Raw genomic sequence first — 18094 nt, forward strand, 5'->3', positions numbered from 1 at the left:
GTTGCAAAGTTCGCTAGAGCCGACTCAGCCCTGTTGGAGTTTCAATCCGATATGGACAGAACTCGTCCCCCTGCAAGTAGGGAAAGTTGCGACGGGGCCGTCAACATTTACTGGTACTGTGACACGGCCACCATTTCCATCCTCACGAATGTGACACATGAAGCCGTTCCGCGTGAGTCACAAAAGTCTGTTGCTGTATATAAACATGCACAGGAGCGAGAAGGACACCAAACAACTGGGAGGTAACAGTCAGAAACCAGAGAGAGAACTAGGGGAGGAACTTTAACCTCATTTGTACTTCATCACATGGCTTAACTTGTAACTGAACTGAGGAACAGGAGAGAAAGAAAAAGAGGGGGGTGGGGTGGCAAAGACATAGATAAAGCAAAAGAGGGAGAGATAGAGGTGGGTGAGGAGAGGGAGAGAAATATAGAGAAGGGATTTACCCCTACTGTAGCAATAACACATGGATGAAGCAAGACACACACACACAAACACCCCCTAACTGGATATTTCTCTTGTGGGTTTTGACATCAACATCAACAAACCCATGTGTTCATGATCCTTTCTCCTGTCTGACACCTGAAGTCAGGTGGCCTCAATATCTCTACAAATCTCCTCTCTCCGTGCAGAGCTGAGCCCCCACAAGCCCCTGCAGCACCACAGGTCAAAGGTCAATGTGCAACACTCTGGACCCCCAGTCCACGCTCTACTAACGACCTCTATTTTCCAGGCTGTTTAAAAGCTGAGGCAGGATTATGTGACCTGCCTTTATTTACAGAGCATTCTCCAGAGAACACTTGTTTTCACAGACATTTTATTTTATTCATTATATTTATCAGAGGCCATGGGAGGGAGAAAGGGCTTCATTTCTCTACACACAGCCAGCTGGTCTCTGCCCTAAAACGGTGGGCTTGTGAAAGATAATGATAATAATAATAACAATTGTAAACCTGGGACAGGAAAAGCTCCTCCCTACCTACTGTACAGCTGCCAGCCAGTACAGTGTCAGAGAGGAGATAATAACAATAAAACCTTTTCATATTTATACAACCACTAATGGTGTGTGTGTGTGTGTGTGTGTGTGTGTGTGTGTGTGTGTGTGTGTGTGTGTGTGTGTGTGTGTGTGTGTGCGCGCGTGCCTTTGTCTGCTGGCAGGTGGCTGCGCTGCCCAAACACTGACGGGATAATGAACAACAATGGAGGGAACGCAAAAGCACCAATTTACCCCAAAATTATAACCCCTTTCCTGTAAACACATAGGCTTCTTTCCCCCTGTGCACTAATTTAACTCATCACATTGAAAACAGATTAAGGCTGTCTTCCTCTGTGAGACTGCTGATGAATTTTAATGCCAGTGATATTGGTTACTGGGAGAAGTCAAGCACACTTCAAACAAATGGTTGCCGAGGTAACCTCATTTTCATAAGTCGATAGAGTGTGGCCTATTGTGTGTTTAAAGCCAGAGATAAGAGCTGTGCCCCAGTCGGTTCATCTTCATTTCCTCAACACGTTTGATCCACACGTTAAGCCCTGTCTCCCTGTCCACAATAACAGTCTGGTTTCTCTCTTCTCTCTCACGCTTTCACCGCAAATAGGATGCATGACCCGAAGGCTATGGGGCATGTGTGTGTTTCCTGGAGTTTGTAGGTAAGAAAGCATACTTCATTGGGAGTCTGGATAGGGATTTATTTCTCGACCTGGTTTGAAACCTGCTTATTGCCGAAATCCTACTATACTAGCATCCTGCCTGTGGAGAATATGCTCGCTCTGAGCGCGCACGCGCACACACGCACACACGCACACACACACACACACACACACACACACACACACACACACACCTTTTGTACAAACAAAGAGGGTGAAAACATTTTCAACAGGTGAAAGCAGAGAAGCAGAAGATTAATGAGTCTGACCATGTGCTATATACAGTAGGATTATACAGAGTCAAAGCTATTTCTAAAATGCCACTGTGCAATGCCAAAATAGATGTTTATAACACGCATAAACCTAAGCACCTCAACACCCCTTAAATTATAAAAACTACAGAGAAACTGTTCCTTCTCTTACTACTTAAAACGTCCTAATGCTGCTGTTAAGCTTAATGCTTTTGTTATATACAGTATATGGAACGAGAACAAAATTATTTTACCCTCGGTATGTATCTGTACACAAGACGGTATTTTTTATATTGACTTTTAAGGCTTAAGGCTTACTGGAAGGCCTGTTTTCCCTTCAAGGCCTGCATGAAGGGAAAACAAAATTCCTGCTCATTTTGGTCAATAAATAAAGTCAGATCAAATTAGAATAGAAAGTGTCAAACCAGACATGAAGATAAAGCAAGCGACACATTGTTTCTGCAAGCCACTTTCACTGGGTAATAACCTAATCTACTTACTCTAGGTGACCGACACGTACACGTGCGCACACACACACACACCCTGAGGAGGTTGTCTTAGATCAATTCAGGTTAAGAGGTTAATGTGTTTCCCTGTGGGGAGAACAAACAGCCAGAGTTCTTTGTACAAAGTATGTGCACATTTGTGGACGTGTTATGTAAAGAAATGTGACATTTAGGATTGACGTGCAGTGCATGGCGTAAAGGGAAGACTAGAACATGGGTGGGCATTGCTGGGCAACTTTCATGATGGAGAGGGCCACTATATTTCCATACTCACTCCAGAGGGCCACATTGCATATACTGTAATGTTGGAAACCGCTTATATCCGTATTTTAACCTTTTTCATAAATGAATGCCCTACTATGTCATTCTATGTCACACAAAAGTAGCAAAAATACAAGCTCAAAACAGATTGCAGTGCAATGACTTTGAGCTTGTAGATCTGCTATTTTTGCTATTTCTGAATTGGAATCCTGAATAATGATTTGGCATTTTTTTAATTGGAATCCTGAAATGTATACCATATTCTTTCATTTCAAATGAACGTATTTATAGAGGGTTTTAGAGGGTAATGTTTGCATTTAATTTTAAAAATCACACCCGTGTGAAGTGTGGGGCGCTCTTATCATGCTATGATTAGGTGATGTAATGATGATGTAAAACAAAAAGGTGTCAAAACGTGTTAGGGACAAGAGACGTACATTTTCTTTGTCAATGGCATTTTTAATACAAACATGTGTGTGTGTGTGTGTGTGTGTGTGTGTGTGTGTGTGTGTGTGTGTGTGTGTGTGTGTGTGTGTAACTGTGCGTGTCAGCTGTGTGACCTCCTACAACCTTAACAGAATGATAGAAGGGAGTTTCTACTAGAGTGATACCTACTCATTATCTAGAGATCAACACCCTCAAATTACACACCAGCACTAAAATCCAGGTGTGACACACACACACACACACAGGACATCGAAATCCAAACCATAGGTGTCACCAAAAATAGCAGAGCTAAAAAGTCGCAACACATAATAGTTAGTATAATCAAGTTAATATGAAGCTGGAGGTTGAAATTATGTTATCTTCTCTCATCGCCCCAGGCTGGGACAAGGACACACACACACGACTAAATGATGTCTGTGTAAGGCACCATTTAATCTCAACTGTGTGTGTGTGTGTGTGTGTGTGTGTGTGTGTGTGTGTGTGTGTGTGTCCTCCCTGCAGCCTACGGAAGCACACACCTTCACTCTCGGCTTAATGAGTGCCTAGGGAAGTAGACACTGAAGTAGACACTGCAGTCTGGTTTGAGCTCACAAGCGCGACTCCCAGGGCGAGGAGCTCTTCACCAGAATCACTCGAGTGTAACCTCTTTAGCAACATTAAGACTGACAGGACAAACAGAGAGAGAGAGAGAGAGAGAGAGAGAGAGAGAGAGAGAGAGACAGACAGACATAAGGATAGACAGACTGAGAGAGACCAACACCAACGTTTTATGTTAGAAATGTTTAGTATGGGTCCCCAGCATGTAGAAACTGCCAGATGCTAACTTGCATATGTTGAGCAATTTTCAAAATTGGCATAATATGTGACCATACCATTAACAACCTATAGCAGGCAAAATATTCACAATTTCATCATGCTTTATCTAGCATGTGATGTGTCAAACTAGGGGGTTTTCATGATAACGGCCATGCCCACTTGCCCAGATGTGATTGATTTGATTTGATTTGACATCATCAATTTGTGTTGACGGCATTGGCCGTTTTTAGCCCAATGAGTGTTTTTAGCAAAACGAATTATTGGAATGGATTCAGCATCATGAAAACCCCCTAGTATGACATGTCACATACAGCATGATGACATTTTGAATATTTTGCCTTCTATAGGTTGTAATTGGTATGGTCACACATTATGCCAATTATGAAAATTGCTCAACATATGCAAGTTAGCATACGGCAGTTTCTACATGCTGGGGACCCGTACTAAACATTTCTAACATAAAACCTTGGTGTACTCAACATGTCCGGGTTCACAATGGGGCTCTATGGGCTGGCTACTAGACTATAGTGGCAGTGAGAGCTTGAGAATCTGAAGGTTCCAGGTTCAATCCCCCAGATGACCCTGGCGCTGTAAGTGTTTACTATTTGAAATATGCCATTTAGGGAGAAGGGAGAGACGAATACAAACTTTCATGGGAGATCCAAGATGTGAAGAATATCACTATCATACAGCATGAGTTTAAGCGCGAATGCAACAACCCTAGAAAAACACTATGATGAAAAATGAGCCACCCACAAGTCAGAGACAAATATGAAAGCACAGACACATTTCTAAACCCTGGGGATTTTTTTAACTTGAGAACAATGTCAGTTGAAACGCTGGTCTTCTCCACAGCCTCCAACTCCCAAACTTTCAACGCTGTCAGTTCCATCTAAAAGTGGTGAGCCGGCGGGTACAGAGAAGCTCAGGGCTTTATTATCACCAAATAACACTGAGAAGCTGTTTTTCTTCTCAGCTTTTTCTCCCTCTCTCTTTTCTGTGTCTGGTCCAAAGCCGGAGCCACAGACAGGCTGATCTTAAATCCTTCAGCAGGAGCGTGTGGCGCCAGGTGACTCACTGGACTGGGATAAGTCCTCAGTACTGTGGTCTCTCTGCTGACTGGGCCCTCGCACCATCCCCACCCCCAACTCCCAGAGAATGCATTTCCTAACGGTTAGGACCGTTAGGAGCCAATGCACGGCCAGTGGAGCGAGCAGCCGCCTCTCTGAAAGCTAAAATCCAACCAAGTACATTCATCTGCTGCGATGACAACTCTGAGCCAGAGGGCAGCTCCCCAAACCCACCAGCACCATCGCCATGACCCGATCAAAGCAACTCCTCTCCCTCACTCTCTTCCTTTGCCTGTTCAGTATCAGCCGCCATCCGTCTGTTCTATCAATGAAAGTAGGGGAAATAATTAAGAAGTAAAAAATAAATGTCTGGAAGAGGGCGGCTGTATGTGGCTCGGCCAGTTGGTACACACTACACAGACCATGTATTCTTTGTGAACTACAAAGACCAACTCCCGTTCTTGTCTCACATGTCTCTCCTCTCTGTCCTTGGCTTCCCGTCTCTCTAGTCTAACTCTCCCATCTAAGAAATAAAGCATATAAATACCACAGGAAAAACAAATACCTGAAAAGAAACAGCTGTGCCCTGGCTCTTCCTAGTATTTCCTATGTAGACTGTCTGTAGTGGATAAAGTCCAGACAGACAAACACATTCCTGACTGCCTGCTGTTCTGGCAGAGTTGTTTCTGAGGTGAGGTGACTGAGTTAGCCTGCCGTGCTGTGCTCTCCCTCTGATGGGATTAGCTTCAGCAGGCTTGGCTGAGGAAAATAACCCTTCATTACTTCTCGATAAGGTCAGACCAGCGCATATATGGTGTTACATCATGCTAAAATGAGTCAGTGTCGGTGACATTTAGCCTTCTCTAATTGTGGAGGGTTTTTTACACTGATATGAGGGATAAATGTCATGGTTCGTTGAAAAACAGAGCAAATAAACAGTGTCTGATCTTCTGTGTTTAGATGATGCCCTCTCTCTCCTATAGTCTTTGTGTAAGCCTTAGTGCAGCGCTACTCAACCCGTGGGCCGCGCAACATGTCTGTGCGGCCCGCACAGACATAAGAAATATTACCAATAAGAAATATTGTTGTTGTGCTTTCAGTGAGGAAAAGTCATTTCTAAATTCTAACGTTTCTAACCACATACCACAGGAAAATGCTCATACACTGCTGAGCTGTATGTATGTTCTACCTGCTGACAAAAAGTGGGCGTGTTCACTGTGTTGTTGTGGATTTACAAGTCCACATAAGCACAGCTGCAGAATGCTTCCATGACACGTTGAGCAGAGCAGTTGTATATGGGCTTGCGTTCGGTAAACAACACAGTCATGGAAAAGTGAACAAGTTACGGGCGCGGACAGAAAACAGCATGTTTTGTGCTTGTGCAAAGAAGATCCTCCTGGCTTGTTTCAGACAGGAGCAATAGGTACTGTATGTGAAAGTGCCTTAACAATGGGAAAAGTCAAAACAGCGCAACGCTTTCATTGACAAGACCCATGCATGCACGACTGTCGGAGGAGTGGTGAAAATGCAGACTCAAGTGTCCCATCAAGTAAGAAATCCCTCTCTCTCTCTCTCTCCATCCCTCCCTCTCTCTCTCCTTCTATCTCTCCCTCTCCCTCTCTCATCACGTAGTTGTGGTGTTTACCGTCCCCGATGTATGTCGTCTCTCTCCTCGCCCAAATCAAACCTGATTTATCTGATTTATGACACTATTTGTTTTAATTTGTATGCGGTAATTAGTCAAGTAAAGTGTGAGTGAATGTCACTGGAAGATAGTCATGATTCACTGTTGTGTTTGTCAAGCCACTGACTGCCAGCTGTAGGCAGATGTTTTCAATTATATGCCTATATTTAATTTGAGTATTTTGCCTTTGTTCTGACTTATTGCACTTATTATATTGTTGCACTGTTACTATTCACATTTGGTGAATGAAGCCTGATTCTTGATTTGGAATCAAGTATATCCAGAGAGCCTGAACCCATTAAGTAGGAAACATGTTTGTTTCCAAAACTGTAATTTATAGAAGTAATTATTTGTACCAGTCCATGAGACTGTGATATGGCGTATTCATTTCAGTAGTACATGTTCTCATCACATTTTGTGAATAAAAGCCACATTTTCTAACTTAATTTCATTATTAATCATTCCATGTCATGACAATAATTTTGTTCAATGAGGTTTGGCCTTTCCTAGATGCAAATGTAGTCCGTTTTCTGTGTGTTTCCTCAATTTTTTGTCAAACATAATGTAATCACGGACGGAAAAAATCCAATATAGGACCAATGTTATATGGGCTTGCGGCCCTTGGACTTTTGGTATTTTGCCGAGTGGCCCCTGAGGAGCCATACTAAGTTGAGTAGCCCTGCCTTAGTGTCTCGTGCCAAACCCATACTATCCATTTCATCAACAGCATATTCCTGCAGCTTCGGAGAGCCTCCGTCGACAAGGCTCCCCAAGTATATCTGCATTTCAGCTCGTTCACTCAGCTAATGAGAACAGTAATTACATTCTTGCACACAAAAACACATCTACAAAATAGTATGCCTGCACACTTGCGGGTGAGAGACACGTGCACGTTTTTTCAAGAGGTGATGGTGTAAGCAAACACTTCTAAAATGCCTCAGGGTGGAAATTCAGTGAGATATTACCATGCACTAATTAGGTGGAAGCAAATTACGTAAGGTGGTGCAAGACGGTATAGACGGCATGCGGAACGCAAACAAATATATCTGGCAGCAGAGATTATCAGAGGCGTAGGTGAATTTGGATTACATGATTAATTACATGAGGACCCCAATGGAAACGAGCCAAAAGGCTTTCTTGGATTCATCCTTTTAGCAGACCTTGAATTGTATAACATCCACTAATCGTTAGGATGGGTTAAATGCAGAGGACACATTTCGTGCAAATTAATGTACAAAACTACCTCTTCTCTCCTTTCCCCACACATCTCTGCATCAACAGGTTTCCATTGTTAGCTGTCTTTTGGTCACATGACGCCAGTGCTAAGCAGAGTAAAAGCCATATTAAACATCATTCAGCTGCTAATGCCTTTTTTCCTGTCCCCTGTGATCAGCCTACTTCCAGTCATAATCCCAGTCTAAGCTGGTTCATAATTAGCCCAGCTGACCCACCAGACAAAGGACAAATCACAGACCTCAGAGCAGTCGGTTCCCGGCTGAAGATCTGTGTTCTACAGAGCTCTCTAGAGACAGATGAGCTCCTGCATCCTACAGTAGGTCTGCTCCTGATCTCTGCAGTGATATGTATTCATCAGCAGTAGGTCATACGTGTGGGTGGGAGCGCTATATAAATGCTCCATTACCATTTTATTCATGCGTCCATTCATAATGCAAGCTACACAAATGCACGTCAAACTTGGGTTTCGCAGTAAGTTATGCTGCATTCACACTGGCAGATACAAAAGATACAAAGATACACTACACAATTTACATGTCGGATACAACAAAATGTACACATATGTTTTTTCATTTATTCACCAATAAAAATAAAAATAAAGTGTTAAAAAAAAGATACACTGCACAGCATGTACATGCATTATAGCTTTGTATCTTTAAGTTAATGAAAACACAAACAGGGTCTGTGGCCTCAGCCTGCTGTTGTACAGAGGCTGACATGAAAGAAAGACCCATCAGGGCCTTGAGCTCCTCAAATGAGACGCTGTTGGCCGTTCCGGCGTCCATTATAAGACACCCATAATGTCCACATCTCCTAGAGTGATCACCTGCTCTCCTCTCCTGCCTTCCCATCCCCTTCCCACCTCCTCTTTTCCCTCCCCTCTCCTCCCTTTCAGCTGGTGGGGTGGAGCCAGGCGGTGCAGCGAGGAACAAACAAAGTCTTTCAGACTGTTTGACGAGGCGTCTCTCAGGAACGCCAGGCAGCTGAGCAATCATCTGTCTGTCAGTCTGTCTGTCAGTCTGTCCGTCAGGCAGGCCCGTTCATAGCCATACATGTGTCTTCTCACTTCTCAGTGAGAAGGATTGGGTTCATTTAAAAGATCCATCTGCTGAAAAGTTAAAAACACCCTTTAAGTAAAGATGTGGCGGTGATGGATCCTCTCTGTGTTGAAGAAATCAATAGGCACTGCCTTTGTTCCATCTCACTTCAACACCTGAATCACAACCAAGTTCCTGAGGAGCTTCCAGCTGCCAAAATCTCTACCAAAGTACAGTTTGGTACAGTACCAAGAACATTATCACACAAAAGATCCTCATGTCAAACTATAGTCACTCATTCAGGTGACATCCTATAGCACCGTTTCTCAACCAGTGGTCCACGGAGCACTAGTGGTCCATGAGATAATTACAGGTGGTCCATGGAAAGAATATTTAAAAAATAAACCTAAATGAAATATCCTCTAACATTGAAAAAAATTATTCAACTCAAAACAAATAGTTTAATTATCATAATACAATGTCACTTCAGGAACTGGCATTACCACATTAAACGAAAACAGAGTAACATTGCAGGAATAAAGTCTAACTTCAGGATACGATAGCTCAAACTAAAAGCACACAGTGTCCTTGACAACATCCTTGATGACAAACACACTTTAATGTCCTCCTGATGATCAGCGAAACAGACACAGTTCTCACCAGAGGGATTGTGATTGCTGGAATGTACCCACAATGCACTGCACCATGCACTCTTCAAGTTGTCATACACAATATACAATGTTACATTCTCTCTCATTCATTGTTCTGATCTGGTGCACAGTGGATGAAAATGCCACCATGGTCTGTGGAACATCAATCCACTGTTTTCCAATCAGCAGGTTCAAGAGATGTTAGCTAGTGGTTTACTGCCAGCTGGCACCTGTGCCACCCCAGCTGTCACGACATGCTCCCATAACCCACCAGCAACAGCTGTCACAGCTGACTGTCACCCCTGCATGGCGCCACGGGCCATTCTGGGCAGCCAAAGATGAGAGCAAAAACAGGATGGGACCTATAGTATGAATCCCTGCGGGACTCCGATTAAGCAGTAGAGAAGACAAGGTTCACAGAGGATTTTGTTTTCTAGTACAAAGAACTCGAGTGGTCAGACCAGCTCTACCACCTCCCCTAAGTGATCCATCATCACACAAAGACAACTAAAGCCTGCATCCATTACACAAGCAGGGAGGAGGAAGAGAGGACCCGAGTGACTGTTTTGACTTTCCTGTGAATGTGTCGGTTTTGAGTTTCACTGGAGGTATCTCACACAATATAGGCACTACAAGGGCAGCCAGCTTCACAAGTCACAACCGCTCTGAACCTGGGCACATGCTGTCCACAGCGCTCCGTCACGTGCAGCTGGGATTGCCCTAAAGAAGTGTTTAAAATTGTGTCGATGCCGACGGAAGGAATAGAAGTAAAACCTGGCCAACAGGGCGGCTAAATATAAAGTGCACAGGAGAGCCTTTCCTCTCCTCTGGGTAGAGGAACGAGGAGCAATGCTCCACACAGCATCAGTCTTCCAGACCCACTTTCTGCAGGCTGGAGGAGCTACAGAGTACAGAGACTGAAACGCCTGCATCTCTGTGTTTCCTTTGTTGGATCATACAGCTCTGTGTGTGTGCGCGTGCGTGTGTAATTGTGTATGTGTCTGCACGTGATTGCTGTTTAGACTAAAATGCAGCAGTTTCCCATTCGTCGCCTGCAGCCCTGGCTCTCGTCTGCGGCAGGCAATCAGTTATTCAGGTATATTTTTACGTTTGCATAAGAACTATAATGGTGCTGTCATTTCAGGCCTGTCCATCAATGGAAAATTTTGTGAGCTGAGATATGAACACAATTTATTGCAGCAGACAGAGCACCTAGCGCACATACACAAAGCCTTCTTATGGAAATCAGACTGTCAAGCTTAGTGTGTGTGTGTGTGTGTGTGTGTGTGTGTGTGTGTGTGTGTTCATCAAGACCTGGTTAACCACGCCTCCGCCTCTCAGTTCTTCTGCGTGTGTGTATAGTGTCAACAGATGACAGATCAGAATCACAACAGAGTTTTGGTATGGAATGAACATAATATAATAATTAGGCCTGCATCGCTTTCCCTAAAACACTGAATTATGAAAAGGACCGCAATTGCCAAAAGCCTGCCGCTGGCTCCCATTTGTTGAAGAGACATCTATACATTTTCAATTGATATTGTTATGCTTAAATTATCACTTTGGCTAAAATACAGAATCCCACGGATAAAGTAGGCTGTGTACATATATAACTACAGGCATTAATAACTACAGACATTAATAGCCTATAGTTGACCACATATGTACAATTATATAGCCTACATTTAACAAACAAGCTTGATTGACTTCTAGGTCGATACAAAAACTGCTACGAGGATAAAACCAGAAAAGCACTAAGGCTTCTTTACATCAGGTATAAAGTAAAACAAAAACGTGACAACCCTATGGAAAAAGGGGCAGAAGAACACAGAGGCGCGGGGGGTGCGCTGCCTGGAGCAGTGTGCTAACCAGGTCTTCGCGTTTCTTTCAGTGTTTCAGGGGACTGGTGGGAGTCACAGCGGCCCATGCAGAGTCATAACAGCAGCCAAGGACCCTGTTAGCATCAATGACAGGACTCAATCACTCACAACTACAGGAAAGCACAAGGCCCCTGCAGGAGCCTTGTGCACCGTGAGATCATGAATTCCTCTACTTACTCCTCATAAACAAGGATCAGTAATCAAATCATATATACAGTTAATATGTGCGTGTGTTAGGTTGCGCACAGGTGGTGAAAAACAGCCATGCTGTTTTCGTGCTCAGACCCACCCAGCCACACAGCCACCCACCCACATAACTAAGCGGGGACCAGGCAATCAAAACAGTTTGAATGAAACAGACTCAGTGTGAATCTCCTCTAAGAAAATGTAATACAGTATTCTTCTCAGTTGCAATTTCTTGAGCTGTAGTGCAAACCAAATGGAGATGTTCCACAGGAAAATAAAACTGGTCACACAGACACAGTGGCCACAGACGTGCCCATTCTAATGAGGAGCACAGATCATCAGGCTTGGCGTCCGACAGAATTCCTTAAACACACAGATGGATATGTGTCATTTTCCAAGCCAGCCAGGGGGGGGGGGGGTGCTGGCTCTTATCCACGTAGGCCCACATTACCATAGATCAAAGTGAGGAGACAGGCCACAGAGCAGGGAGCACTCCTCTCATAAGCTCCATGCTTAATCACACAAACGCAGGGAGGGAGAATGGACGGCGCCCACGAGCAAACAAAGTCCCGCCGTGACCTCAGCTGGAAACAAAACGTCCAGGCCATCCGACTGGCTGAGTCGCTTTCTCTTTCTTCTCTCCCGGTTCCTCTTTCCCTCTGCGATCTTCCTCCATCCACAGTATTTCTCCTGTTTTCCATATTCTACCCAGGATCCCATCCCACATGTGAGTATTCAGGCCTCATAAAAGCATAAAAGGTAAACTCCTCTGTGGCTTTGCGGCCGTCCACGGCCCACCAACAGCATTTAAACCTGACAGTTCATTTTACATTTCACCATAATTTGCAAACATGTCTCTGACAATTACATATCTGGAATGACTTATTTCACCCACTCAGTTGAGCACTAATACAGTCAACACACAAACAGCGATAATGGAGTCTAGCCCTGTAACACCCAACGTTGCAATAATACATATAAACATATTTTAAGTAATTAATTTATTTATTTTCTGTTCTTTTTTCACCTAAACATCATCATTGATGTTCATTGCAATGCCATTGTTCATGATATTTGCATATAAATTCCCCCCACAGAGGCTGAAATTCACACAAATAAAAAATCTCTGGACTCTGGATTTTGAACGACCTTTGACCTTGAACCCTGATAAAAGTAAGTAAAATAACTCTAATACATGTTTTTTGTGATAATTAGAATGTCTAGAACATGTTTTATTTATTATTATTATTTTAATAATTATTATACATTATAGAAGTAGAAATATATCCGGGTGTTGCAGGACTAGACAAGAACAAATGACTGCAAATAGGAGTGGACATTAATAATGTATTGTACAATCAGACTCTCAAATGAAACATTTGTTTGACACCCACTTAAATGGGTTCAAGAGGATTGTTTTAAACTAACTGCTTTCGATTATGATAACAATAGTTTGTGGGGGGGGTGTTATACATTTTTTATCACAATTTGTCATGCTGCATTCTTCTTTTGATCTCCTGTGTTTCCACCACTGGCTCTGTGCATGAATTAATGCATGATCCATGCATCTAAATGCCCTATACAAGCATTAATAGCTTTTACTGGGATATGTTTTTTTTATTTTAAACGGAACTGGGAAATGAGATAGCCTTTGTGACACAGAAGGAAAATGGATCCATATCATAACTCGCTGACAACAGCATTCCACGGTAAGAGGCTAAGTGCGAGCAGCCGTGGACAGATGGTCAGCGACTATTCATCCTGTTCCTCTCAGACACAACGGAGCAGTGGAAGTTAAACCATGAAATATCACACGGAGATAGCAGATAGCCCACCCCAGGAAACAGTGGTCTTTCATGTCCTTGACACTTCAACGCTCGCTGCACAAATGGGATCCTACCCCCCCACCCCATCAACCACACCGTAAGGTCACATCCAGGCAGTCAGCCGCACCACATATTTCATTTCCTCCATCAACTTTTATTTCCACAGAGCCAACAGGTCACCGCCAAGGCTGAAGCACATGAAACATGATCAGGCATATATGGATTTGATGTGCAGAACGTGGGTACAGAAATGCCCCAGCTACCACCGTAGAGACACTGGGGTTCGAATCCTCCACGTCTCCTTGCCAAGGCCCAACGGGTGGGAACTGGGAAGCTAGCAGGCAAGAGTATTGAAAGGGTGACCGCACTAGCAACTACACATGTCACAGGAAGAACTGGGAGGAACTGGGAGGAATAGTGTGGTTCCTGAATCCTAGTCTACATGTTATGTCAGTCAGGTGAAAAGAAGAATCTGGTGACTTCACTACTCTACACCATCCCCAAGATCAACCAGTAAGGGTCAGCTGTGACAAGGACTATACACATGGGAGGGAATTGGCATAATTCATTTGGGGGGAAACTGGGGACCATACATTGCAAAAGAGAAATAAGTACCCAGCTGAACAGAACATGCAGTACTACAATCATAGCAGCAGAACAGAATGTTGCTATCACTGATCACTCTAGTTTTTCTAATTTTCTCTCTCTCACACACACACACACACACACACACACGCACGCACGCGCACACACACACGCACACACACACACACGCGCGCGCGTTTATTAAGCATTGAATGGATTAGGGCCAAAATACATTTCTGCTCTCAGGTCATGTGGGACGACAGGTCTACTTTCTGTCCCCAGCTTCAGAACTAGCGAAGAAGCAAAGTTCATTTTTTATGCACCACATATCTGGAACAAACTTCCGGATAATTGCAGGTCTGCTACAACTCTCTGTTCTTTTAAATCAAAGATAACGACCTTTCTGTTTGCCCTTTGCAGCTGCCTTTTACTGACTGAGCTTTTTTAATCATTTCTCCTGTACTGTACTGCACTTATATTCATATTCTGGACTTTATTTGTAGCACCCTCTTCATTTTGTGCTGTGACTTGTTTTATGTAAAGCACTTTGAATTGCCTTGTTGCTGAAATGTGCTTGCCTTCTTGCTATAAGTGATGTAAGCAGTGGGACACATGTAGATCATGACATCACCAGGGTACAGAGGATCAGCCACACTGAACAGAACAGGAACCACACACCAGAAAACAACTATTATTGGCTAATGGAAATGTAATGGCACAGACAGTGCAGATCGCAACACCCCAGTTAACAAACAAAATAGGCAACAGCATGTCAATTTATGTTGACGGTACCTGACAGATATGTGGTGAAGCGTTTCCACGCCAATAAGCTCTTTTAATTACCTGTGTGCAATTGAATCCTTTCTACGTTTCAGTCCAATCCTTTTAATGATCTGCTTGGCTCACCTCTTGACAATACACTCACAGCTCCAATGACTTTGTTGTGTTTTTCACAATGTGTTGATGCATCACTGAACACTGAGTAAGCCTGTAGATGAGAACTAACAGCAAGAGATGCATGTGGAGATTTATAAACAAGAACGATTAAATACTGACAACATCAGCCTGCAGGCCTTTGCTGCAGTATGATAAATGCTGCTTGTTATCAAATGCATGAGAGTTATAAATGACTGTACAGTATCATTTCCACGGTGTTATAAAATATTACAACAACTTTCACATTTACTGCCTTGGGACATACGTACTCCATACAACAGCAGAGAGGTTTTTCTATTGGAAGTAGGCTGTGCTTTTGATTCAAGTTTAGAAGAAGCTTTCCTTACCAAACAAGTAAAATATCAACCACATTAGTACTACAAGCCATTATAAGACTAGGCTATACTGTACGTGTCAGGCTGTCAGCTCATTGTTTTATTATATTTGGCAGCTTATTGGGCCATGTCCACAGGCTAGTGGTCAGAGGCTTGAGGATTATGGGGTTGTTGTCCAAGTGTAAAGCAAAGCCGCTTGCAAAATACTGTTCAATCTCTAGGCAGTCGGTCTATTTGGAGGAGAAGGTGCTTTTTGTACCCATGATTTTTTCTTCTCCAATATGACTGAAGTGATCAATGTTGGCTGTGAATAAGTTAATGTGTGTGTGTGTGTGTGTGTGTGTGTGTGTGTGTGTGTGTGTGTGTGTGTGTGTGTGTGTGTGTGTGTGTGTGTGTGTGTGTGTGTGTGTGTGTGTGTGTGTGTGAGAAACCGAGAGCCAAATGCTGAATCACAAAGATTATCAACTAAATCTAGCTCAACGACACAGTGAAGACACATTATGCCTCTAAAAACCAAACCAATCCCATCTATTCCTGCTAAAGTCATCAGAGGATACATGATATCTATGACACCTTTGGGAAATATCTCAGTAAATATATATGTTCTAATTAAATCAATAATCAGTACAATCATTTTCTTGTTGGAAAAAACTGAACTGAGCAGCAAAATGAGCAAGACATAAGCATTACATAAAAATGTTGTCAACGCAATATTTTACAAAAAAAAGGCTAAAAACAAATTGAAAGGTGGCCATATTCAATAGAATACCATGTCTGTTTTATACAGTTTTATCATGGGCATGGGCACTCACCACTCACTGTACTCTCTCTACCCCCCCCCTCTCTCTCCAGTCTCCATCTCTCTCTCCATCTCATAATAAGCTTTCATTTCAAATTACATTTATAATTCCATAATGTGTCAATGAGACACAGGCATGCACCATAAAGAAATAATTGTAATGATTCTATATATTCAAGTATATCTTCCCCATCCTGCCCAAATCATCATGACTTTCCATTCAACTACTGTATATACCTGACTTGTATATGGAAATGTTATTTTTATATTTGGCCACATATGTTGTCTAATGTTTGATTAGCTAGAAATATTAGACCTGATCGAGGCTCTCTCTCTCTCTCTCTCTCTCCTGGTGCTTCGGACAGAATGCCTTTCTGCACAGCCGAGCCACGCTTATAAGTTCAATAACACGCGATCCCAGTTCTCAAACATGATTAATTAGTGAACATACAAAATAGCCTATAGGTCTTTATCAATTTACAGTCATGGGGAGATCATATTATGCAGTTTTTCCTCATGTTTCCAATTAGGACTGGTCTGGACTGTCCACAGATATTGATTCGGGGATTAATTAATAGGGTGAAAAGTCAAATGGACGCTCCTTTCAGGGCGGGTTCACTATATGAATGAACGCAGCAGTTCATTTATCTTTAAACAGGGCGGTTGAGCAACTTGAGGAAGAACTATAAAACGATGTGCAGTACCTCAGAGGAGTGGTGGAAGCTTAATATGAATACATACATACTTGCAGGAAGAATATCTAAATAATATTACTGGACAATATTTGATTAAAGTTATTGTGACCATGTGAATGTCAGCACACACACTATCCCAGTCTCCCATTATTCAACTGGAGTCATTCAAACAAAGTTACAATCCCGCACAAAAAGAAAAAGAAAAGAACGCAAACTGCCTCTAATCAAGGCGCACAACTTCCCAGCTGCGCTATAGTCATGAAGAGAAACAGAGAGAAATGTTCTTACCTGTTGGTCCTTCGATCCCATCAGCGTAAATCTGAACGGTTAAAATCAACAGAAAGGCGCAGGTGTTCATTGTGCTGCTGTTGTTGTAATCCACGTTAAACGAGCAGAACAAATCATTTTCATAGACTCCAACGGCAAGGTATGACACCGCGCACAAGTTACAGTCTAAAAAGTCCAGCGTGGTCCATGATATTCCTCCACATGTCTCACTGAATGTAGTTTAGAGACATAACACTTTAGAAACACTACTGTGTAGAGACAATGTAGAGAGACAGAGCAGCGCTGCTCTGCTGCTGACTGACGTCAATGTAAACACTTCAGAGGAATTCTTTCCCGAGCTTACTTTCCTTTCCCAACGGCACAGAGACACAATGTGAGACGGGCGCCCCCAAGTGGCCGTGACCAGAACAACAACGCTGACGTAGTTCAAAACCATAATCAAAACATAATTTTGTAGCACAATGTATTAGTCTTTGTGCAATTAAATATGGAATATAAATCGGAATAAAGTGCAAGCTGAGCTGTGTTACATTGCAATTTAGAAGGAAGACTATCTTACTATCTTCTCTCTCAGACTCCAGTGCAGCCCTAAGCACGCAGTCAAACTGCATAGTGGCTTAGCAGGTACAGGTTAGAGGTAGCAGCAGGAGTAGCCTATCAGTTCCACTGAATAAAGAGGCATATCCAGACACACTCCAGTTCACATCCTCTATTACTGCATGCAAGGTAATCTCTTTAGTGTTCCACAGAGCTGGCACCCATCTATCTATCCGTCCATCAATAGAAGCAGCTTGGATCCGCTGTAGGCTACAATCTCCATGTCCTTGACCCCCCCCCCCCCCCCCCCCCTTTTTCTTTTTCTATTTTCCTATACGTTTTACCCCCTTTTTTCCTCCCAATTTAGTCATTATGCAATTTAATTTCTCCCCACTGTTGTTGTACACAACTGCTCACAT

The 18094-nt window shown here is 43.0% G+C and overlaps 1 protein-coding gene across 2 annotated transcripts in view; it reads right to left on the minus strand.

Moving 5' to 3' along the window:
* LOC308318860 (receptor-type tyrosine-protein phosphatase U) overlaps positions 1–17404 on the minus strand; it is a 169348-nt gene extending 151944 nt beyond the window's left edge. For both annotated transcript variants that reach the window (XM_080768546.1, XM_080768545.1), the window contains exon 1: positions 17139–17404. In XM_080768546.1, coding sequence (XP_080624672.1) covers positions 17139–17208 — 70 coding nt within the window. In that variant the 5' untranslated portion in view covers positions 17209–17404. The remainder of the gene's footprint in view (positions 1–17138) is intronic.
* Between the last annotated feature and the right edge of the window lie 690 nt (positions 17405–18094).

The sequence above is a fragment of the Protomyctophum bolini genome (assembly GCF_963924005.1).
Source record: "Protomyctophum bolini genome assembly, chromosome: 7".
In the NCBI taxonomy this organism is placed as follows: Eukaryota; Metazoa; Chordata; class Actinopteri; order Myctophiformes; family Myctophidae; genus Protomyctophum; species Protomyctophum bolini.